Consider the following 26,580-nt stretch of genomic DNA (forward strand, 5'->3'; position numbering starts at 1 on the left):
AATACGTACCATGAGGTTTTAGCGGTCTTTTTCGCAGACATGCGGCAACATACTTTTCCAGTTCTCTCAGTGTTGATGCTTTCAGTGTTTCAAAGTCTATCTCTATCTCGTCAGGGTTGGAATTTCTCAGAGATGGCTCTCTTGAATGTATTATATGAACGACTCGCCCAAGTTTTTCTCCAGGGAGTTTGTTTATATCCAAGCTTAGCTGCCTTTTCTCATCATAGTTCATAGGCTTAGCATTACCCTCAACTTCAGGTTTCAGAGCAAACACCTGTTGTTTCCTCCTCTTCTTTGGCTGACTGAACAAAAATTAAATTTAGTCAAATTTATGTTAGATAATATTATTATATGAATAAGGTATTATAAAAGATACTTACTTGTTTTTGGACTTTCCCTTTAATTTCACTTGCTTAAACTTTTTTCTTGGATTTTCATCTCTGTTATTAGCCTTTTCTTTCTTCTTTTCCCTTTTAGACTTACTCTTTTTCTTTAGCTTATGGAGAGGGACTTGGGAGAGAACCTGCAGCTGTTGATGAACAGCTTTCAGCTAATAAAGAAAAAAATTCTTTGAACATTCATGGCTCTAAATAATTAAACACATTAGGAAAAAAATGAAGGCACTCAAGTCAAGCCTATCCTTCTGAAATTCATTTCATATTACATTTCCTTTAAGTTCTTATTTCATTCCATAAATTCATTATTTTGAAGGGCATACATTAAATCAGAAATACTATCATGTGCTCAACTCATAAACTTAGATATTCAACTAAAAACAGACCATGAAAATTAACATTTCCAGGTAATCTCAACTTTTTTTTTTTTTTTTAAAGATTTTATTTATTTGACAGAGGGAGAGACAGCGAGAGAGGGAACACAAGCAGGGGGAGTGGGAGAGGGAGAAGCAGGCCTCCCGCTGAGCAGGGAGCCCAATGTGGGACTCAATCCCAGGACCCTGGGATCATGACCTGAGCCGAAGGCAGACGCTTAATGACTGAGCCACCCAGGGGCCCTAATCTCAACTTTCTAATTGTTTTTTTTCAGGCTTGAGCTAGGAGCAGCTTAACATTTTATCATAAAAGGTAACAATGTTGAACAAAAACTCATCCATAAAATATCTTGGATTATGTCATATAATTCATTTCAACGAGAATAAACTCATTGTGGTTAGAATGATAACAGGATTTTAAGAAACATAGATCTTTGGGTAAGAAAGACTATTAAACATTACAAATGTGCCAAGAAGTAAATAAAGCCACAGTTGTAAAGTGATCTAAATGTAACAGCTTTTAATCTACAAAAACGATTTTATAATAGATCTGCAGCAACAACTCATGAAAATACAAAAACTTTTATCAATACAATCAACTACCTGCTCCTGAAGCTTTGCAAGACGTTGAACTCGTTCATCTTCAGAATCACCAGAAGAGTTTTCTTCAGACGAAGCTTCACTATTGCTTTCTCTACCAAGGATTTTTGTGGTATCTGTTTTGATGTAGCAGACGGGCATACTCTCAACAGGTTCATCTGGGATTTTCGCAAAATGCATTTCAAAAACATCCTATAATGGAAGATTAGACTATAAAAGATTTTCTGTATTTCCAACTTAATATAGCAATAACACCCTTCGACAAAAGTGTCATATTTTGATAACTCTATTTTTCATTGGGATAATCATTACAGAATATATACATCAAATCATTATGTTAATATCCTTAAACTTACACAATGTTTTATGTCCATTTTATCTCTATAAAATGGGGGGGGGGCGGATTTACCAAAGAAGAAACATAAGATTCATGCTTCCTTGCCTGCCAACCTTAGAACTTTTCTCCTCTCTTCCACGTAAGATAGACCTCTCAAGTTGTATAGAGGACCTTCTTTCAAGGATCTCCTGCCCTATGATGCATCATTTCACTACCTCCCACTCCATTACATTCCACTCCACCTCTCTACTACATTCCACTCAAAAGTCCTAGAACTTAACCTTCAGGGGCATATGGGCTCTAGTCAATCATATCTCAGCTATCTACTATCCCCTCTTCACTAATATTTCCCCAATATCCTCTACGTGTAAGGCAGCCTCCTTAGAAGATTTGCTACTAATGTGTGCTCTACCTCAAAAACAACCCCTACATTTTAAGAGTCAATTTACTTAATAAATTGTGCTTTATATTTGGGAAGTGGGCATTCTTTATCTTTTGAGTTGTGGTTCTAAAATTTCCAAACTAGGGGTGCCTGGGTGGCTCAGTCAGTTAAGCATCTGCCTTCAGCTCAGGTCAGGATCTCAGGGTCCTGGGATTAAGCCCTGCATCGGGCTCTCTGCTTTGTGGTGGGTCTGCTTCTCCCTCTCCCTCTGTGATCTCTCTCATTTTCATTCTCTCAAATAAATAAAATCTTTTAAAAAAATAAAATAAAATTTCCAAATTATGTTCAGAGAAAACTCACTTTCAGAGCACACCTATCAAGTTACCTGGAGCATTCTTGCCATTGTCACTACTTCATGATCTGGAGGATTGTATTTGTAGCAATTCATGAACATTAATCTAACATCTGCAGCAAATTCATATGCATCTTTATATTCTTGGTTGTCCATTTTTCCCTAAATTAAGGAAAAATTATAGGATTCACAAACAACATAGTTTAATAATCATTTGAGCATTTATATTATTTATATTATGAAATAGTTGAAACATACAGAAGAACACAGGTAATACCAAAACCAGATACCCACCCTCCAAATTTGATAATTGTTAAAATTCTGCTATATTTGTTTTGTATTTTTTGACTTTGAAAATATCCAATGAATTTTGACAAGTAGAGATAAGGAGGATATTCCAAGAGTAAAAAAAAAAAAAAAAAAGAACAGGAACAAAATCACAAAAGCAGGAAAACAGTGCATTTCCAGATAATCTTAGACAAGTATGATTCTAGGAAAGCAATGAAAAGATAAAGTCCTTAAACCAACCTTGATTTAAATAAAGGTTTTTATTAAAATTTTCCTCAAAATGAAAAGACATTTAAAATTGAACAGAATTGGTAAAAGGAAGGAAATAATAAAGATCAGAGCTGAAATAAAGAGTCTAAAAAAAAAAACAATAGAAAAGACCAATGAAACCGAGAGCCAATCCTTTGAAATAAAACAAAACTGATAAACCTTGAACCAGACACATCAAAAAAAGAGAGGACTCAAAATCAGAAATGAAAGAGAAGTAACAACTGAACCACAGAAATACAAAGGATAAGAGACTATTACAAAAAAATAATAGGAGGGTGCCTGGGTGGCTCAGTCGGTGAAGCGTCTGCCTTCGGCTCAGGTCATGATCCCAGGGTCCTGGGACCGAGCCCCGCATCAGGCTCCCTGCTCAGCGGGAAGCCTGCTTCTCCCTCTCCTACTCCCCCTGCTTGTGTTCCGTCTCTCTCTGACAAATAAATAAATAAAATCTTTAAAAAAAATAAATAATAGGACAACAAATTAAGATAACCTAGAAGAAATGGATAAATTCCCAGAAACATACAATTTTCGAAGACTAAGTCATGATGAAATAGAAAATCTGAACAGACCAATTACTAGTAATGGAATTAAATAAGTAATCAAAAACTCCCAAGAAACAGAAGTTGAGGACCACATGGCTTCACAAGTGAATCCTACCAAACATTTAAAGAGTTAATACCTAACTTCCTCAAACTATTAAAAAAAAAAATTGAAAAGGAAGAAAAACTTCCAAATTCCTTCTATGAGGCCAGCATCACCCTGATACCAAAACAACAAAGACACTACAAAAATTAAAAAAAATTACAGGTCAATATCCCTGATGAACATAGATGTAAAAATCCTCAACAAAATATAAGCAGAATTCATTCACCATAATCAAGTGGGATTTATCCCAGGAATGCAAGGATGATTCAATATCTGCAAATCAATCAATGGGATACAACACATGAACAAAATGAAGGATAAAAGCCATACAGTCATCTCAATAAATGCAGAAAAAAATCTGACAGAATTCAAATCTGTTCATGATAAAACTCTCAACAGTGTATTTTGAAGGGAATATACCTCAGTATAATAAATGCCATATATGAAAAACCCAGCTAACATCATACTCAATGGTGAAAAACTGAAAGCTTTTCTTCTAAGACCAAGAACAAGGATGTCCATGCTCACCACTTTTACTCAACATAGTACTAAAAATTCTAGCTGCAGCAATCAGACAAGAAGCAGCAGCAAAAACAAAAATAAACCTAGGAATGAATCTAACCAAGAGAATAAAAGACCTGTAACTCTGAAAATTATAAGACACTGATGAAAAACAAGTGAAGACATAAACGGAAAGATAAACCATGCTCATGAACTGGAAGAACAGTTAAAATGTCCATGCCACCCAAAGCAATCTACAGATTTAATGCAATCCCTATGAAAATACCAATAGTAGTTCTTATAGACCTAGGACAAATAATCCTAAAATTGTTAAGGAACCACAAAGACCTTGAATCACCAAAGCAATCTTAAGAACATAACTAGAGGTACTGCAATCCCAGATTTCAAGATATACATTACAAATCTACAGTAATCAAAACAGTGTGGTACTGGCATAAAAACAGACTGATACATCAGCAGAACAGGACAGAGAGCCCAGAAATAAATCAACACTTATATGGTCAGTTAACCTATGACAAAGGAGGCAAAAATACAATGGGGACTAGACAGTCTCTTCAAATGGTGCTGCAAAACTAGACAGTTAATGTGCAGAAGAAGGAAAACTGAGCCACCTTCTTAAACTATATATAAAAATAAATTCAAAATGGATTAAAGACCTAAATGAAACATAAAAACCATAAAACTAGAAGAAAACACAGGTAGTAATCTCCTGAACATGGGCCTTAGCAACATTTCCCCCTCAGGCCAGGGAAACAAAAGCAAAAATAAAGTACATCAGACAAAAAAGCTTTTGCACAGTGAAGAATATCAGAAAACAAAAAGGCAACCAACTGGGGGCGCCTGGGTGGCTCAGTTGGTTAAGCGACTGCCTTCGGCTCAGGTCATGATCCTGGAGTCCCGGGATCGAGTCCCGCATCGGGCTCCCTGCTCAGCAGGGAGTCTGCCTCTCTCTCTGACCCTCCCCCCTCTCATGCTCTCTATCTCATTCTCTCTCTCAAATAAATAAATAAAATCTTTAAAAAAAAAAAAAAAGGCAACCAACTGAATGGGACAAAAGATGCACAAATTATATATCTGATACAGGGTTAATATCCAAGATACATAAATAGTTCATATAAGAAAACAAAAACACTAATTCAAAAAAAATATATGTAAGTATATTGCAGTATTACTTACAACAGCCAAGGTATGGAAGCAACCTCAGAGTCCATCAATAGATGAATGGATAAAGATGTCACACACACACACACACACACACACACACACACACACACCCAAGTGAAATATTACTCAGCCATAAAAAAGGATGAGATCTTGTCACCTGCAACAACATGGTTTGACCTAGAGGGTATTATGCTAAGTGAAATAAGACAGAAGAAGACAAATACTATATCATCTCCCTTGTATATGGAATCTAAAAAACAAAACAAACACACATACACACAGAAACTGTCTAATAAGTACTGAGAACAAACTGATGGTTGCAAGGGAGGGAGAGGGAGATGAAAGAAATAGGTAAAGGGGATTAAGAGGTACAAACTTCTACTTACAAAATAAATAAGCCATGGGGATGAAAATTATAGAACAGGGAATATATAATCAATAATATTGTAATAACATTGTATGGTGACAGATGGTAACTACACTTTCATGGTGAGTACTGCATAAAATATAGAACTGTCAATCATTGTGTTGTACACCTTAATCATATAAACATTGTATGTCAACTATACTTCGATTAAAAATTAAGGGCTGCCTGGCTGGTTCAGTTGGTAGAGCATTTGAATCTTGATCTTAGGGGTCATGAGTTCGAGTCCCACACTGGGGGTAGGGTTTACTTGGAAAAAAATTTAAAAAATAATAATTTAAAAGACCTGACCACGCCAGCAGAAGACCCCCCCCAAAAAAAAGTGTAGAGAGGTTTGGAAACTATATAAATACCTTATCCCCCCCAAAAAATTGCATCAGAATTATGCATTAAAAATATAATCTTGAGGGCGCCTGGGTGGCTCAGTCGTTAAGCGTCTGCCTTTGGCTCAGGTCATGATCCCAGGGTCCTGGGATCGAGTCCCACATCGGGCTCTCTGCTCGGCGGAAAGCCTGCTTCTCCCTCTCCCACTCCCCCTGCTTGTGTTCCTGCTCTTGCTGTCTCTCTCTCTGTCAAATAAATAAATAAAATCTAAAAAAAAAAAAATATATATATATATATATATATAAAATCTTGACTATATAATGAGAAAAATGTTTACAACATAGTAAGTGAAAATTCAGGGTACAGAGTTATATTACATACTGTCACTCAAACATTGTGGGAAAGAACAATGGGTATGTTTGAATAGAAGAAAAAGAAAGATGTTTAAAAATTTTCCCATGATTCATTCCAGGTGATACGACTTACTAATGATTTTAAACTTCTTCATTATCTTTTTCTGAATTAAAACAATTTTTACAATGACAAGATTACTTTTATAATCAAGAAAAGGACTTTCTCTTATTAGGACAACATTTACCTTAATAGTACCAAGATCCATTGGATTTTTCACAATATCATAGTAGTTATGGAGCCCCAAAGCATTAACATCAACAGGATTATAAAAGGGCCACGCATAGGATAAGTGTTTCTTTGCAAGCATTTCTTTAAGAATCTCACTACAGTGCCGTAACTGTTCAGTCACTTTAACATTCTTTACAACTTTACATTGTTGCTGAGAATCTGGCAAAACAGTCTTCAGCACATTTTCTTTTATAGGTGGCATTTTCACTGATTGTTTTTCTGCAAGCATTGGGGAAGATTCACCACTTGCTTTAACTACTGAAGTTGTAGGAGTTGTGGTATCTGCTTTCCTCTTCACACCCCTTGTAACCTGAAACAATTCAACAACAACAAAAACTATAATTAAGGGGACATTCAGAGCAAGTTTTCAAACTTAGCAGCACCAAGTCTTCCTTTTATTAAATATTAGTAAAGGTTAATTTCTCTTTTATAGGTAAAATAAATAGTTCAAGTATTTTCTTCCTAATATCCAAAGAATTGTTTTGTGTAAACCTTTGAGATAAATAAAGATATATGGGAAAATAAGTCATAGTTATACAATCACAAGTTTCTGAATATCCGAAATCAGCTATGGTATACAATTTTAATTATCAACCCAAAAGAAGTTATATAACACACAGAATGGATAGTTGGGCAACTGATATTAACACTAAAAATACAGTAAACCAGTTCAAATTCTACCAAGAAGTCTCTAAAATTTGGTTCACATCCTAGGTCTCTGTTACAAAATGTACACAGACAAAAAGATTAACTGTGGTAAGCTGAAGCCCAATTGTTTTTCATATCAACTTAAAAAAAAGGTTTAGTCATCACAACAACTCCTTGCATTGAAACATTTTAAAGCTACAGTGAACTTACTTGGGCCACTGTTTGTGAGGCAGAGTTGAGTGGAGTATCTTGTGCCATGTTTGAAGGAGAAACTGATGTCTCAGGAAATACAGAGGGAATCACTTGTGGCTTAAATACTTTTTCTAGTGCTTTGGGGGATTGTTTTTCTTTAACAGAAGGAACTGCTACATTATGTTGAATGCCTAGTAATGTGTGAACCAGAGTCAATATGTGAGTAAAATATAAACTATTTTTCTTAATATTCTATTTTAATTCATTTAGTTCAGCTTTTTAGCAATATAAGCACAATATACTCCCATTCCCCTTTGAAACCCTCCCCCACACACTTGCTAACAGTTGTCAGAGCAGTTTAGATATAATATTGGAGACTTCAAACCTACAATGCTTTGTAAGGACCTGCATGACCTCTCTATGTGCCCTCCACCCTCCCACCACCCTCCTTCAACCTTACTTCCTATCATTGCCCCCTTCACTTATTTCACTTCAGCCTACTGGCCTGCCACAAATCCTCAAATTTGGTAAGCAGAAGCAGACTATTCTCTCTGCCTGGAAGGAGATATCCTCATGGCTCACTCCAAATTCCCTTCATACCTTTACTGAAATGTTACCTTCTCAGGCCATCCTATGTAAAACAACTGTCTTTCAACCCCACTCCTTTGTTCTCTTATTCTTACTTTTTTCCTGCCATTATCACATTTGACATGCAGCATATAGGTATCCCCGACTCTCCGAATTCTTGCTTAACAAACTCAGGAACCAAAAAGGTTTGAATATATTTTAAGACAGGGTTGGGGCGCCTGGATGGCTCAATCGGTTAAGCATCTGCCTTTGGCTCAGGTCATGGTCCCAGGGTCCTGGGATTGAGCCCCACATCAGGCTCAGCGGGAGCCTGCTTCTCCCTCTCCCTCTGCCTGCCACTCCCCCTGCTTGTGCTCTCTTTCTCACTCTATGTGTCAAATAAATAAATAAATAAAATCTTAAAAAAAAAGGGGGGGGCTTGTATTCCTCAATCTCTGAGTTCTCATTATCCACAAATTAAAACTTAGGAACCAAATAGATTGAGATAACCTCGTATCTTTTGATATCCCAACTGTGGCTCTTTGAACTCAGGAGCTAAACACGGCTAAGTATAATGAGGAATACTCACATTTACTTAATTTTACTAATTTCCTGAACTAGAACAAAAAGCTCTGAGAGGGGGGCGCCTGGGTGGCTCAGTCGGTTAAGCGACTGCCTTTGGCTCAGGTCATGATCCCAGGGTCCTGGGATCGAGTCCCGCATCGGGCTCCCTGCTCTGCGTGGAGCCTGCTTCTCCCTCTTCCACTCCCCCTGCTTGTATTCCCTCTCTCGCTGTGTCTCTCTCTGTCAAATAAATAAATAAAATCTTAAAAAAAAAAAAAAAAAAAAGCTCTGAGAGGGGAAGGGAACTTTTTGTTTCAATCTCTACAATATCTCTTGTGCCTAATACATAACTTGGAATGTAAGAGGACCCCATGAACATCTATTGCATGCCATTATGTATCAAGCCACCTTTCTAGGTGCTAGAGCACAATAATGAACAAGATAGACACAGTTTCTGTCCTTGGTGAGCACACTGTCTAGTGTAAGAAATAGAAAAAAAAAAACAATCAAATTGATTACAAGTGATGTTGACTGCTAGAATGGAAATAAATAGGGTGCTGACTAAATTAAGGCAGAGACCTACTATAAAGAAGATAAGCCAAGTAGGCCTCTCTGAAGAGGTACCAATTAAGATGTTACCATAAAGATAAGAAGTAGCCAGTCAGAGAATGGGGTGGCAGTAAAAATGTATTTCGAGACAATCAGTAGGGAAAACCAGGGAATGAGAAGAAAGTAGCTCAAGATGAGAATGGAGAATTGGGCAAATACCAGATCACAAAGAGCCACAGTAGGAATTCAGACTTCATTTTAACAGGGGAAGCTAAAGAGAGGCTTTAAGTAGGCTAATGATGTATTCTAGTTTATTTTTAAAATACTGCCTTTGCTATTATATAGACAATAGACCACACAGAATAATCAGGATCACAGGGAATAAGAAGATGGTAGCCTGACCTAGGATAATTGCAAAAACAAATTGAGGGTTGAATACAAATGACTTACTATGGAACAGAATGTGAGAAAGAATCAGAGGAAGGAAGGAATCAAGGACAACTTCTACTATTCTGGCTTGAATAACTGTGTATTAGTAGCATTTTCTGTTACACGGAATAATCTGAGGAATATCAGTATTTAACTGTGAGCCAGTTAAATGATAAGATGTGTATAAGACATCCAAGTGGAAATGTCCAGTGGCCATATTAGAGACATAATTTGGGGATTAATAGCATACAGATGGAATTTAGAAAAAGAATATCTAATATCAAGCCCTGAAAAGAAAACTCCAATATTTTAGAGGTTTAATAGAAAAGGATAAGTAAGAGTACTACACAATGGAAAGTAAACTCACAAAATTAGAGTGTGCACCAAGAATAAAGGCATTTCAAGAAAGAGTACATTAAAAGGATTATTCATCACGACCAAATGGGATTTATTCCTGGGCTGGAAGGGTGGTTTAACATCTGCAAAATCAATGTGGATACAATACATCAATAAAATAAAGGACAAGAACCACACGATCCTCTCAATAGATGCAGGAAAAGCATTTGACAAAGTACAGCATACTTTCTTGATTAAAACTCCCATAGTAGGGATAGAGGGGACATACCTCATCATCATAAAAGCCATATATAAAAAGCCCACAGCAAATAGCATTCTCAGTGGGCAAAAACTGACAGCTTTCCCCCAAGGTCAGGAATATGGCAGGGATGTCCACTATTACCACTGATGTTCAACATACTACTCGAAGTCCTAGCCTCAGCAATCAGCCAACAAAGAGAAATAAAAGGCATCCCAATTGGCAAAGAAGTAGTCAAACTCTCATTCTTTGCAGATGACATGATTCTCTATGTGGAAAACCCAAAAGACCCCACCCCAAAATTGCTAGAATTCATACAGGCATTCAGCAAAGTGGCAGGATATAAAATCAATGCACAGAGATCAGTTGCATCTCTATACACTGAGACAGAACAAAGAGAAATTAAGGAGTCGATCCCATTTACAATTGCACCAAAAACCATGAGATACCTAAGGAATAAATCTAACCAAAGAGGTAAAGGATCTGTACTCAGAAAACTATAAAAGACTCATGAAAAAAACTGAGGAAGACACAAAGAAATGGAAAAACCTGCCATGCTCATGGACTGAAAGAACAAATACTATTAAAGTGTCTATGCTACCTAGAGCAATCGACACATTCAGTGCAATCCCTATCAAAATACCATCAATTTTTTTTTTTACAGAGCTGGAACAAATAATCCTAAAATGTGTATGGAACCAGAAAAGACCCCAAATAGCCAAAGGAACGTTGAAAAATAAAACTAAAACTGATGGTATCACAATTCCAGAGTTCAAGCTCTATTACAAAGCTATAATCATCAAGACAGTATGGTATTGGCACAAAAACAAATAGATCAATGGAACAGAATAGAAAACCCAGAAATGGCCCCTCAACTCTATGGTCAACTAATCTTTGACAAAGCAGGAAAGAATATCCAATGGAAAAAAGATAGCCTCTTCAACAAATGGTGTTGGGAAAATTGGACAGCCACATGCAAAGGAATGAAACTGGACCACTTTCTTACATCACACACAAAAATAGACTCGAAATGGATGAAAAACTGAAATATGAGACAGGAATCCATCAAAATCCTTGAGGAGAATACAGGCTGCAACCTCTTCGACCTCAGCTGCAGCAACTTCTTGCTAGACACATCGCAAAAGGCAAGGGAAACAAAAGCAAAAATGAACTATTGGGACGTCATGAAGATAAAAAGCTTCTGCACAGCAAGGGAAAAAGTCAACAAACTAAAAGGAAACCTATGGAATGGGAGAAGATATGTGCAAATGGCATATCAGATAAAGGGCTAGTATCCAAAATTTATAAAGAACTTAAACTTAATACCCAAAGAACAAATGATCCAATCAAGAAATGGGCAGAAGACATGAACAGACATTTCTGCAAAGAAGACATCCAAATGACCAAAAGACACATGAAAAAGTGCTCAACATCACTCGGCATCAGGGAAATACAAATCAAAACCACAATGAGATACCACCTCACACCAGTCAGAATGGCTAAAATTAACAAGTCAGGAAATGACAGATGTTGGTGAGGATGTGGAGAAAGGGGAACCCTCCTACACTGTGGGTGGGAATGCAAGCTGGTGCAGCCAGTCTGGAAAACAGTATGGAGGTTCCTCAAAAAGTTGAAAATAGAGCTACCCTATGGCCCAGCAATTGCACTACTGGGTATTTACCCCAAAGATACAAATGTGGTAATCCGAAGGCGCACCTGCACCTGCACCCCAATGTTGATAGCAGCAACGTCCACAATAGCCAAACTATGGAAAGAGCCCAGATGTCCATCAACAGATGAATGGATTCAGAAGGTGTGGTATATGTATACCATGGAATATTACTCAGCCATCAAAAAAAAAAAATGAAATCTTGCCATTTGCAATGATGTGGATGGAACTAGAGGGTATTATACTAAGTGAAATAAGTCAGAGAAAGACAATTATCGTATGATCTCACTCCTATGTGGAATTTAACAAACAAAACAGGATCAAAGGGGAAGAAAGGAAAAAATAAAACAAGACAAAATCAGAGAGGGAGACAAACCATAAGAGACTCTTAATCATAGGAAACAAATTGAGGTTGCTGGAGGGGTGGGGGTGGGTGGGTTAACTGGGTGATGGACAGTGGGTAAGGCATGTGATGTGATGAGCACTGGGTATTATATAAGACTGATGAATCATTGAACTCTACCTCTGAAACTAATAGTGCACTATATGTTATTAATTGAATTTAAATTAAAGAGGGTGAACATAGTAAACTTTTCTACAACCAACTGTTACGATAAATACCTATCTACTTACCAGTGTCTGCCTTGATGGAATAAAATTTGATTTGGTGAGAAAAAAAAATCAAAACTGTAATAAGGTAACAGATATTCTATTTTTGGACTTAAGAATAATAAAATGTGCATTCTTTAATCAATGAAAAGAAAAGAAAGAGATAGTAGCCTTCTAATGCAAATACTGACAGAGGTCAAGTAAAATGAGAATAGAAAAATATTACTTAAATTTGCCACATCAAGACTGTAAGAGACCATGACTGACAAGAACTTTTTAGGTGGTGTGGTAAGAATCTTCTTGGTGATGTAGTGAGGCTAAAACCTATACTGAAGTGAGTTCATGAATGTATAAGAGAAAAACAAAAAAATGGGACAGTAGCTGCAAAGAGACAAGTAAAAGATGAACTTTAAAGACAAGATATTAGAGCCTGTTTATGGAGTAATGAGACTAAGTCTACAAAGGAGAGATTAATGATATACGAAACAAAGGGGATAACCAAAGGAATAAAATCCTTGACAAGGTGAAGAGGTTAGAGGGAAGATCCAGGTCATGAAGGCAATGGCCCAAAGTGACAGAAGAGGAAAGGATCCTGTTACAGACCTTTGCTCTAGCTGATCCCTCTGCCTGGAATGTTCTTCTTTGTTCAAATCTTAACTTCTCAATTAGGCCCACTCAGAACCCATCAGGTTTGTTTGCCTCTCTTTTTTGACTAGAATATAAACTCCAAGATGGCAAAAGTTTTTGTTTCAGGAGGAGGGGGGAAAGATGGCGGAGGAGTAGGGGACCCTATTTCAACTGGTCCCTGGAATTGAGCTGGATATCCACCAGACCACTCTGAGCACCCACGAAACCAGCCTGAGATGTAAGAAGATCTGGATCTCTACAAACAGAATATTGTAGGTGGTTGGTTTTGAGGTACGAAGCAGGGAGCCGTGATTCCGCAGGCAGATATCGGAGGATAAACGGCAGCGGGAGGGTGCCTGGCCGTGGGGATCCTACACCGCCGGTGAGTGACAGCCTCGTGTGCTGCATACAGGGCACAGACTCGCAGACCAGTAGCGGCAGGGAAAGGACTCTAGGGCAGCCCCCGGGGCGGAAACCCGGAGCGGTGGGGTCGCACCTGCGAACTGCAGCCCCCGACGGAAACCCGGAGCGGCGGGGTTGAACCTGTGCAACTGCAGCCCCTGGGGCGGAAACCCGGAGTAGCGGGGTCACACGTGTGCACGAACTGGGAGCGGCTGGTGGTTTTAGAAGCACAAAGGGCAGAGACAGGCCCGACCTGGAGGCAGGACTGGGAGCCCTGCGGAGGGGTGCACTACCCAGGATGCTGCAGTTTATAGCAGCACGGACAGAAATGGAGACAGTGTGACCTGGAGAGTTCACTGAAGAACAGACTGCGATCTCTCTGCTCTGAGGCAGAGGGTTGGAAACGGTCTCTTCTGCTCTGACTCGCGGAAGAGACGCGGAAAGCCGCCAGAGAACAAAAGCCCCCAAAACTGATTCCCGCTGAGCCCATCCCCCGCCACAGGGGGGCAGGGCAACTCCGCCCAAACAGGGTTGCCTGAGTCACAGCGCGGCAGGCCCCTCCCGCAGAAGACAGGCTGGGAAAACAAGAGGCCAGCAACCCTAAGGTCCCAAGAAAACAGGTGCATCTTGCTTGGGTTCTGGTCAATAATTTGGACTCTATACATTCCCTCAAACACCCATCAACAAAATGACTAGGAGGAGGAGCCCCCAAAATAGAAAAGACTCAGAGATTATGACTTATGCTGCAGATTTACAAATGGATGCAGATATAACCAAGATGTTGGAGATGGAATTCAGGCTAGCAATTGTGAAGACAATGGCTAGAATGGAGAAATCAATTAATGGCAAAATAGAGTCTCTAAGGGCAAAAAAGGTGAATTGGCAGAACTTAAAAATGCTATCAATGAGATCCAATCCAATCTAGATAATCTAACAGCTAGGGTAACTGAGGCAGAAGAGAGAATAAGCGACCTGGAAGACAATATAATAGATAAAAAGGGAAAAGAGGAGGCCAGGGAAAAACAACTCAGAATCCATGAAAATAGAATCAGAGAAATAAGTGACACCATGAAGCGTTCCAATGTCAGAATAATTGGAATCCCAGAGGGAGTGGAGAGAGAGAGAGGACTAGATGTATTTGAGCAAACTGTAGCTGAGAACTTCCCTAATCTAGGGAATGAAACAAACATTCGAGTCCTAGAGGAAGAGAGGACCCCTCCCAATATCAAGGAAAACAGGCCAACACCCCAGCATGTAATAGTAAAACTTGCAAATCTTAGAACCAAGGAAACCATCTTAAGGGCAGTAAGGGGGAAGAGATTCCTTACGTACAGAGGGAGGAACATCAGAATAACGTCAGACCTATCCACAGGGACTTGGCAAGACAGAAAGGCCTGGCAAGACATAATCAGGGTACTAAATGAGAAGAACATGCAGCCAAGAACACTTTATCTGGCAAGGCTTTCATTTAGAATGGATGGAGAGATGCAGAGCTTCCACGACCAGCAGAAGCTGAAAGAATATGTGACCACTAAGCCGGCCCTGCAAGAAATATTAAGGGGGGTTCTATAAAAGGAGAAAGACCCCAAGAGTGATATACAACAGAAATTTACAGGACAATCTATAAAAACAACATCTTCACAGGCAACATGATGACAATTAATTCATATCTTTCAATAATCATTCTCAACGTGAATGGCCTAAATGCTCCCATAAAACGGCACAGGGTTGCAGATTGGATAAAAAGACAGGACCCATCCATATGCTGTCTACAAGAGACTCATTTTGAACCTAAAGAAACATCCAGACTGAAAGTGAAGGGATGGAGATCCACCTTCCATGCCAGCGGACCTCAAAAGAAAGCTGGGGTAGCAATTCTTATGTCAGACAAATTAGATTTTAAACTAAAGTCTGTAATAAGAGACACAGAAGGACACTATATCATTCTTAAAGGGTCTATCCAACAAGAAGATCTAACAATTGTAAATGGTCTATCCAACAAGAAGATCTAACAATTGTAAATATCTATGCCCCCAACATGGGAGCAGTCATCTACATAAGCCAACTGTTAACTAAAATAAAGAGTCATATTGATAACAATACGTTAATTGTAGGAGACCTCAATACTCTACTCTCAGCAATGGACAGATCATCAAAGCAGAAAATCAACAAGGAAACAAGAGCTTTGAATGATACATTGGACCAGATGGACCTCTTAGATATTTACAGAACATTCCACCCTAAAACAACAGAATACTCATTCTTCTCGAGTGCACATGGAACTTTCTCCAGAATAGACCATATACTGGGTCACAAATCAGGTCTCAACCAATACCAAAAGACTGAGATTATTCCCTGCATGTTCACAGACCACAATGCTCTAAAACTGGAACTCAATCACAAGAAAAAATTTGGCAGAAATTCAAACACTTGGAAGCTAAAGACCACTCTGCTCAAGAATGTTTGGGTCAACCAGGAAATCAAAGAAAAACAATTCATGGAAATCAATGAGAACGAAAACACATCAGTCCAAAACCTACAGGATACGCAAAGGTGGTCCTAAGGGGAAAATACATAGCCATCCAAGCCTCACTCAAAAAAACAGAAAAATCCCGAATTCACCAACTAACTCTACACCTTAAAGAACTAGAGAAAAAGCAACCAACGATGCCTAAGCCACGCACTAGAAGACAAATAATTAAAATTAGAACAGAAATCAATGAATTAGAAACCAGAAACACAGTAGATCAGATCAATGAAACTAGAAGTTGGTTCTCTGAAAGAATTAATAAGATCAATAAACCACTGGCCAGACTTATCCAAAAGAAAAGAGAAAGGACCCAAATTAAAAAAATTATGAATGAAAGGGAAGAGATCACGACTAACACCAAGGAAATAGAAACAGTTATTAGAAATTATTATCAACAACTATATGCCAATAAACTGAGCAATCTGGATGAAATGGAGGCCTTCTTAGAAACCTATAAGCTGCCAAGACTGGAACAGGAAGAAATTGACAATCTGAATAGGCCAATAACCAGGAACGAGATTGAAGCAGTGATCAAAAACCTCCCAAAAAACAAGAGTCCAGGGCCTGATGGATTCCCTGGGGAATTCTACCAAACATTCAAAGAAGAAATAATACCTATTCTCCTGAAGCTGTTTCAAAAAACAGAAACAGAAGGAAAACTTCCAGACTCATTCTATGAGGCCAGTATTACCTTAATCCCCAAACCAGGCAAAGACCCCATAAAAAAGGAGAATTTCAGATCGATATCCCTGATGAATTTGGATTCCAAAACCCTCAACAAAATCCTAGCTAATAGGATCCAACAATACATTAAAAGGATCATCCACTACGACCAAGTGGGATTTATCCCCAGGATGCCAAGGGTGGTTCAACATTCGCAAATCAATCAATGTGATAGAACACATTAATAAGAGGAGGGAGAAGAACCATATGGTCCTCTCAATTGATGCAGAAAAAGCATTTGACAAAATACAACATCCTTTCCTGATTAAAACTCTCCAGAGTATAGGGAGAGAGGGAACATTCCTCAAGTTCATAAAATCCATCTACGAAAAATCCACAGCGAATATCACCCTCAATGGGGAAAAGCTGAGAGCCTTTCCCTTAAGATCAGGAACACGTCAAGGATGCCCACTCTCGCCACTATTGTTCAACATAGTACTAGAAGTCCTAGCAACAGCAATCAGACAACAAAAAGAAATAAAAGGTATTCATATTGGCAAAGAAGAAGTCAAACTCTCTCTTTTCACAGACGACATGATACTTTATGTGGAAAACCCAAAAGACTCCACCCCCAAATTGCTAGAACTCATACAGCAATTCAGTAATGTGGCAGGATACAAAATCAATGCACAGAAATCAGTTGCTTTCTTATACACTAACAACGCAACTGTAGAAAGAGAAATTAGAGAAACGATTCCATTTACAATAGCACCAAAAACCATATGATACCCCAGAATAAACCTAACCAAAGAGGTAAAGGATCTATACTCTAGGAACTACAAAACATTCATGAAAGAAATTGAAGAAGACACAAAAAGATGGAAAAATATTCTATGCTCATGGATCGGAAGAATAAACATTGTTAAAATGTCTATGCTACCCAGAGCAATCTATACCTTCAATGCCATCCCGATCAAAATTCCAATGACATTTTTTAAAGTGCTGGAACAAACAATCCTAAAATTTGTATGGAATCAGAAAAGACCCCGAATTGCCAAGAAAATGTTGAAAAAGAAAAACAAAGCTGGGGGCATCACATTGCCCGATTTCAAGCTATATTACAAAGCTGTGATCACCAAGACAGCATGGTACTGGCACTGGCACAAAAACAGACACATAGACCAATGGAACAGAATAGAGAACCCAGGTATGGACCCTCAACTCTATGGTCAAATAATCTTTGACAAAGCAGGAAAAAACATGCAATGGAAAAAAGACAGTCTCTTCAATAAATGGTGCTGGGAAAATTGGACAGCCACATGCAGAATGAAACTCGACCATTCTCTAACACCATTCACAAAGATAAACTCAAAGTGGATGAAAGACCTCAATGTGAGACAGGAATCCATCAAAATCCTAGAGGAGAACAAGGCAGTAACCTCTTTGACAAAGGATACATCTCCAAAAGCCAGTGAAACAAAAGCAAAAATGAACTTTTGGGACTTCATCAAGAAAAGCTTCCGCACAGCAAAGGAAACAGTCAACAAAACAGAGAGGCAACCCACAGAATGGGAGAAGATTTTTGCAAATGACACTACAGATAAAGGGCTGGTATCCAAGATCTATAAAGAACTTCTCAAACTCAACGCCCAAAAAACAAATAATCAAGTCAAAAAGTGGGCAGAAGATATGAAAAGACACTTCTCTGAAGAAGATATGCAAGTGGCTAACAGACACATGAAAAAATGTTCATCATGCTTAGCCATTATGGAAATGCAAATCAAAACCACATTGAGATACCACCTTACACCAGTTAGAACGGCAAAAATGGACAGGGAAAGAAACAAAAAATGTTGGAGAGGTTGTGGAGAAAGGGGAACCCTCTTACACTATTGGTGGGAATGCAAGTTGGTACAGCCACTTTGGAAAACCGTGTGAAGGTGCCTCAAAAATTTAAAAATAGAGCTACCCTATGACCCAGCAATTGCACTACTGGGTATTTACCCCAAAGACACAGATGTAGTGAAAAGAAGGGCCATATACACCCCAATGTTCATAGCAGCAATGTCCCCAATAGCCAAACTGTGGAAAGAACCGAGATGCCCTTCAACAGTCGAATGGATAAAGAAGATGTGGTCCATATATACAATGGAATATTACTCAGCCATCAGAAAAGATGAATACCCAACCTTTACATTAACATGGATGGGACTGGAGGAGATTATGCTAAGTGAAATAAGTCAAGCAGAGAAAGTCAATTATCATATGGTTTCACTTATTTGTGGAACATAAGGAATAACATGGAGGACATTAGGAGAAGGAAGGGAAAAATGGGGAGAGGGAATTGGAGGGAGAGATGAACCATGAGAGACAATGGACTCTGAGAAACAAACTGGGTTTTAGAGGGCAGGGGGGAGGGGGGGTTGGTTAGCCCAGTGATGGGTATTAAGGAGGGCACGTACTGCATGGAGCACTGGGTGTTATATGAAAACAATGGATCGTGGATCACCACATCAAAAATCAATGATGTATTGTATGGTGACTAACATAATAAAATTTAAAAAAAAAAAGAAGTTTTTGTTTCATTCATTGATATGTCCCAAGAACTAGAACTGTGTTGTAGCACCTAAAAGTTACTCAAGTATTTCATCAATCAATAAATCAACATCAATTCTAAAAAATAAAATAAAAAACATATAAATCAACACCAATTCAATTTAATGTACTAAATTGAAATTTTTTCTTTGCCATTATTTGGACTAGCTATTGTCATATGACAGTTTCCCTACCACGGTGCATAAAAATGACATGACTCTGGCAGCAGAATGTTCCTAGAAAAAGTTATTTGGAAACCTAGATCTTTACTCCAAAGCCAAATCCTACCAATCCCTCAAGGCCAGACTCAAGTTCTATCACCAGTAACGCTTTCCCCAGCTTTACCAGTGCGAATCAACTTCTTATTCTCTTGAACCATAGCATGTACTATGCGTAATTTCATCTGACATTTATTATAATGCATTGTCTTATTGTTTTTTAAAGTTTTATTTATTTATTTTTTAAAGATCCATTCATTTTAGAGGGAGAGACAGAGCAAGAAAGCGAGGGTCAAGGACGGGGTGAGTAGAGAGGGAAACCTGAAGCAGACTCCCCACTGAGCGCAAAGCCTGACACGGGGCTTGATCCCAGGACTTTGAGATCATGACCTGAGCCCAAATTAAGAGTCAGCCGCTCAACTGAATGAGCCACCTTAGCAGCCCCTGAAGTTTTATTTCTAACTAAAATATAAATTGAACTTGAGAGTTAGGGTGGTTATACATCTTTGTAACCCCATAATATGTACATTGTAAGTGACAAACATCCAATTACATATTGACAGAGAAACAAAGTCAAAGAATTTTTGTCTGAGGGAAACTTATGCTCTTAGCAGTAATTTGAGCATCTGAAACAAGCAGCTAAAACTTACACATTAAGAATGTTATTAAAGTGTTTTTTCTAAGGGAAGCATTCTAAAAAAAGCATTTTTACCTTGCTAGAGATAATATTTTAAGTTGGCAATAATTATCACTTTGCTTTAGCAATTTAAATAGCATACTGATCTATATATTATCTACCTTATAAGGGCTTATTTTATTTATTTAAATTTTTATTTTATTATGTTATGTTAATCATCATAATTACATCATTGGTTTTCGATGTAGTGTTCCATGATTCATTGTTTGCATATAACACCCAGTGCTCCATTCAGTACATGCCCTCTTTAATAGCCATCACCAGGCTAACTCATCCCCCCACCCCCCTCCCCTCTAAATCTCCGTTTATTTCTCAGAGTCCACAGTCTCTCATGGTTCGTCTCCCCCTCCGATTCCCCCCCTTCATTTTTCCCTTCCTGCTATCTTCTTCCTTTTTTTAAACATATAATGTATTATTTGTTTCAGAGGTACAGGTCTGTGATTCAACAGTCTTGCACAATTCACAGAGCTCACCATAGCACATACCCTCCCCAATGTCTATCACCCAGCCACCCCAACTCCCACCCCCACCACTAAAGCAACCCTCAGTTTGTTTCCTGAGATTAAGAATTCTTCATATCAGAGAGATCATATGATACATGTCTTTCTCTGATTGACTTATTTCGCTCAGCATAATACCCTCCAGTTCCATCCACGTCGTTGCAAATGGCAAGATTTCATTCCTTTTGATGGCTGCATAATATTCCTGTGTGTGTGTGTGTGTGTGTGTGTGTGTGTGTGTGTGTACACCACATCTTCTTTATCCATTCATCTGTCGATGGACATCTGGGCTCTTTCCATAGTTTGGCTATTGTGGACATTGCTGCTATCAACATTGGGGTGCACGTACCCCTTTGGATCACTACATTTGTATCTTTGGGGTAAATACCCAGTAGTGCAATTGCTGGGTTATAGGGTAGCTCTATTTTCAACTTTCTGAGGAACCTCCATACTGTTTCCAGATTGGCTGCACCAGCTTGCATTCCCACCAACAGTGTAGGAGGGTTCCCCTTTCTCTGCATCCTCGCCAACATCTGTCATTTCCTGACTTGTTAATTTTAGCCATTCTGACTGGTGTGAGGTGGTATCTCATTGAGGTTTTGATTTGTATTTCCCTGATGCCGAGCAATGTTAAGCACTTCTTCATGTGTCTGTTGGTCATTTAGATGTCTTCTTTGGAGAAATGTCTGTTCATGTCTTCTGCCCATTTCTTGATTGGATTCTTTGTTCTTTGGGTGTTGAGTTTGATAAGTTCTTTACAGATTTTGGATACTAGCCCTTTATCTGATATATCATTTGTAAATATCTTTTCCCATTCTGTCAGTTGTCTTTTGGTTTTGTTTTTATCTTTATGAAGTCCCAATAGTTCATTTTTGCCCTTGCTCCCCTTGCCTTTGGCGATGTTTCTAGGAAGAAGTTGCTGCGCCTGAGGTCGAAGAAGTTGCTGCCTGTGTTCTCCTTTAGGATTTTGATGGACTCCTTCTCACATTTAGGTCTTTCAACCATTTTGAGTCTACTTTTGTGTGTGGTGTAAGGAAATGGTCCAGTTTCATTCTTCTTCATGCAGCTGTCCAATTTTCCCAACACCATTTGTTGAAAAGACTGTCTTTTTTCCATTGGGCATTCCTTCCTGCTTTGTCGAAGATTAGTTGACCATAGAGTTGAGGGTCCATTTCTGGGCTCTCTATTCTGTTCCATTGATCTATGTGTCTGTTTTTGTGCCAGTACCATACTGTCTTGATTATAGCTTTGTAATAGAGCTGGAAGTCCGGAATTGTGATGCCACCAGCTTTGCTTTTCTTTTTCAACATTCCTCTGGCTATTCGGGGTCTTTTCTGATTCCATACAAATTTTAGGATAATTTGTTCCATTTCTTTGAAAAAAAGTTGATGGTATTTTGATAGGGATTGCATTAAATATGTAGCAATCTACACATTTAATGTAAGGGCTTATTTTAATCCTCTTTCAGAACCCTAGGCCTTATATTGTCAGGCTTAAGATCAACCTTTTCCAAAGGTGAGAATAAAATAAGAACTTTAATAAAAAAGAGTGTGTGTAACTCACAGGATTGAGTAAAGCTTTAAGTCATGACCCATCTTAAAGATCTACCAACAAGGAAAAATAGTACAATAAAAACCACCTTTGTAGTAGTGTAAGTCTCCTATACCCCAGCCACTTAACTGTATGCTTTATAAATATTTCAACCACGAAAGTGAAATATTTTCCTGACATTATACATGAGGAAACTAACATGGAATGATTAAGCTTATCTAAAATGTACAACATCAGTGATCCAAAAATAAACCAACATTTCATCTATGACAACCTTGGTTAACCTCTACAATAAATCCATCTGAATACTTAAGATAGTTTTTTAACTTCATATTTAAATATTCTAATTATTAGCTGTAAAATGTTTCCCTCAAAGGTTTTTTTTTTTTTTTTTTTTTTTAATTAAGAAAGAGTTAGAAAAAAGGAGAATCTTCAGACCCAACAGTAACATTTCATTCTTACCTATGGGATCTTTTGGTACAAGGAACATTGCCAATTTTGGCCATCTTATTATTATAGCACAGATACAAGATCCACTAAAAATACTAATAACTTTACTGGGTGCCTACTATGTGAATGGCACTATACTATAGGAAATCTCAGGTTCCAAGGCTATAATCAATACAATTCTCCCTAATCTTGCACGATAGCCATCTTTGCTTTCAAAATTTGCCTTACTGTTGAAATGGACATTTTATACCAATACAATAGGATTTAGAAGGACTTTAAAAAAAAAAAGATTCATTTATTTTGAGAGAGAAAGAGAGAGCACGTGTATGTGGGGCAGAGGAAGAGGGAGAGACATTCCCAAGCAGACTCCATGCAGAGCCTGGTGCAGGGCTCGATCCCACAACCCTGAGATCACGACCTGACCCAAAACCAAGTCAGACACTTAACTGACTGTGCCACACAGGCGCCCGGATATAGAAGGACTCTGAATGTCTACCTCCTTTGAGGGATTTATTATTTAGTTCTAGTCATTATATTTATACACACACACATACACACATTCATATATAATTCACAAGATAGAGAAAGTAAGAAAACATAAACCTTTTCTGTCTTACCTTTCTTTATTCTTTCTTTACCACCCACAATTTGTTCTTCTTGCGGCATGTGAGATAATCTCTGCCTAAACAACTTCTCTAGAGCTTGTGCCATAAGAACAATGTCATCTCCAGGCTAGAAAATATATAAACATAAGGTTATGCAATATGGTCACTGTACCAAATTTCAACAATTCAGGCTACCTTAGAGAAGGCAGTGACACAGTACTCTTAGATAATATTAAACAGTATTTATCGCTTCTAAATTAAGTACAGAAAATGGTGTATCAGCTCATATTTTAAATTCTAACATTCTACCCTTTTAACTTCTAAAAATAACCCAGGTAGCCCTTCTGAGTACTAAAGGGTTACAATCCAACCAGTCCTACTAATACAAAAAGGTTTTAGAAATTAAAATTTCTACCTCACTAATAAGTTAAAATATGTTCACGGCTGTGGGAAGGACATGATTTGACTTGATGTGATGTAGTTTTCAATTAACTAAGTGATATAATGACACTGCAGAGCTAACTCAGTTTTTAAACCTTTTTTTTTTTCTTCCAGTTTTTAAATCTTAACTATCTGCGTAGAAGTCTTTGGCTTGCTTTATTCACTACTGATAAAAAACTAAGTAGATTACAAAGCAAAAGGCTAAAGCAGAGAACACTTACTTTGAAGTTAGGTATGTTAGGAAAATTACTGAACTTCATTTTAAAATGTTAAATGTTAAAGTACACTTGGAATTGTTAAATTAAAATGAAGTTGCCGATGGTACTTTCAGAATGGCATTAGTTCTCATTAAAAAAAAAATCATATTGGCTAAGAGTCTTAAATTTAAGATGGCACTGATAGTTTGAGAACCAAAATTTTTTTTTTTAATTTTTTTTTTTTTTTAAGATTTTATTTATTTGTGAGAGAGAGAATGAGAGACAGAGAACATGAGAGGGAGGAGGGTCAGAGGGAGAAGCAGACTCCCTGCTGAGCAGGGAGCCTGATGTGGGACTCGATCCCGGGACTCCAGGATCATGACCTGAGCCGAAGGCAGTCGCTTAACCAACTGAGCCACCCAGGCGCCCGAGAACCAAAATTTCTATTACATACCAGCATCACCAGTGATTCTGAATAAATGGGATATAAGTTTTAAAATTTTTAGATATAGAACAGCTTAAAAAGAATGCAATACTCTGGGAAAGAGGAATACTATATGGAGAAAAAATTAATATACACAAATCCAGCTTTATAGGATGAAAGCAAAAGTAAAGATTAAGGTCAAATGTCCACATATATTATCAGACAAGCCAGTGCATTAATGAAAATACAAATAGTACTATTGGAATATAACAGAGAATGTGTCTCATCTTTAAGTTAACTGGTCATGAAGTTTAGATGTATGTAATTTGTCTGAATTCATGCCATGAACATTTAACCAAGATCAGTATATAATAAAGTTTAACATTTATAATTAAAATGGCAGAAGTATGGTAGGGAACATTAATACTTACAGAAACCAACTATCATTGGTATTTCACTTTTTAAAACATAAGAAACCATCACAGCTATTCAGGCAAAATTATGGCAAATAGATTAAATAAATAGATACATAAAAATTATGAAATCCAGTAAAAAATAAACATTATCCTTAAAAATATGTAAAATCCCCCCAAATCAAGACTTGAAATCTGAAATCAGCACACTTTTTATACACATCTTCTATAAAAGCAAAGAATTATCAAGTATAACATAAGACTTACATACCTTGTTGTATAAATAACAATTTGAGAACATTATGTTGAAGTCTGCTATACATTCTGAAGCCTTCACATAATACTTATGTTCTAAGCGCTTCTTAATTGTATTTAAATCCATTGGGGTCTTTATAATGGTATAATAATCCTACAGTTTTTAAGAAGAAATTCTAAACATTAGTAGTAAGAACAAATTCACTGCAACTATTGGTACACAAAGAAATTTAAGAAGCTATATACTTTAACTAGATTACCTTTAAAAAGCCATAATTTGGAAACTGAAACTTTTGTACTGAGAAACAAAGCTGACTGCCATGGCATTTTTTTCAGAGAAAAAATAACAAAGAATAACAAAAACAAGAATGTAAGGGTAGAACTATCCTGGAAAATAAAAAGTGAAGGGCATGAAGAAGAAAAACCTAAAATTTATGGAGTCTGACAGATACAGAGTATAATCCCAGCATCATGGTTTGCTAACTATGCAACAAATTACTTAACCATTATGTTGTCAGATGGCTGAAAATACCTAAGAGAAGACCTAAAGTTGAATTCTGTGTATGATGCATCTATGGCTACCAAGAAGTGTCAAGATCAACTTCATGAAGAAGGTGACATTCATGACAACCTTGCACCAAAAGGTCAAGTGAAGGGCGCCTGGGTGGCTCAGTTGGTTGGGCATCTGACTCTTGGTTTTGGTTCAGGTCATGATCTTGGGTTCATGGGATGGAACCCCACATCAGACTCCAGGCTCAGGACAGAGCCTGCTGGAGATTCTCTCCCTCTGCCCCTTCCCCTGCTCACTCACACACACACATTCTCTCTCTCTAAAGTAAATAAATCATTAAAAAAAAAAAAAAGTCAGGTAACACATTGTATAACAAAAAAACATGTACTATAATGTAACAAACTGTTAAAATAAGAATTTCAATGCTCAGAAAAATGAACTTTGTTGTTTAGGAAAAATACTCATGGGAAAACTCTTCAGTGGTACAGAATAAATTAGAGGTCTTTATTAAATTAAGTGTATTTCATAATATTAAAGGCTAGTCTATTTCTTTGAGAGATATACTTACTGGCAACTTTAGTTTCACAGCATCCACAGGCTGCTGAAAAGGCCAGGAAAAACTATGCTTCCATAAAGCCTTCAGGACAACTTTTTGTAGATACTGCAGTTGATTTGTCAATCGCCCATTCTTCTTAGTATTTATATATTCTGGTGGTGGAGGGTTAACAATAGCTGTTTGTCGACTTGACAGAGACATTGTCAACGGGGTCAAATCCTGATATTATAATGTTGCCTATAAGTACATGTCCTTAAAATACAAAAATAAAACTGAGTTATCTTCAAAGCACATTTAAAATGGTTTCTATAGGAACTAAAAAGTGTAATATTATATTTTACATCACATCATGATTAAGACAACAAAAAAGCCAAATGATTAATACATCTGTAAACAAATACGAACCT

The 26,580-nt window shown here is 37.7% G+C and overlaps 1 protein-coding gene across 1 annotated transcript in view; it reads right to left on the reverse strand.

Moving 5' to 3' along the window:
- The window catches only part of BRDT (bromodomain testis associated), a 68,557-nt gene extending 42,183 nt beyond the window's left edge, over positions 1-26,374 (reverse strand). The window contains exons 1-9 of the mRNA XM_035020141.1: positions 26,186-26,374; positions 25,123-25,260; positions 23,389-23,503; positions 7,575-7,747; positions 6,673-7,026; positions 2,474-2,602; positions 1,373-1,561; positions 381-550; positions 10-302 (exon numbers count right to left, since the gene is read on the reverse strand). Coding sequence (XP_034876032.1) covers positions 10-302; positions 381-550; positions 1,373-1,561; positions 2,474-2,602; positions 6,673-7,026; positions 7,575-7,747; positions 23,389-23,503; positions 25,123-25,260; positions 26,186-26,374 — 1,750 coding nt within the window. The remainder of the gene's footprint in view (positions 1-9; positions 303-380; positions 551-1,372; positions 1,562-2,473; positions 2,603-6,672; positions 7,027-7,574; positions 7,748-23,388; positions 23,504-25,122; positions 25,261-26,185) is intronic.
- Positions 26,375-26,580: the final 206 nt, after the last annotated feature.

The sequence above is a fragment of the Mirounga leonina genome, unplaced genomic scaffold (assembly GCF_011800145.1).
Source record: "Mirounga leonina isolate KUSES-001 unplaced genomic scaffold, KU_Mleo_1.0 Mir_173, whole genome shotgun sequence".
Lineage (NCBI taxonomy): Eukaryota > Metazoa > Chordata > Mammalia > Carnivora > Phocidae > Mirounga > Mirounga leonina.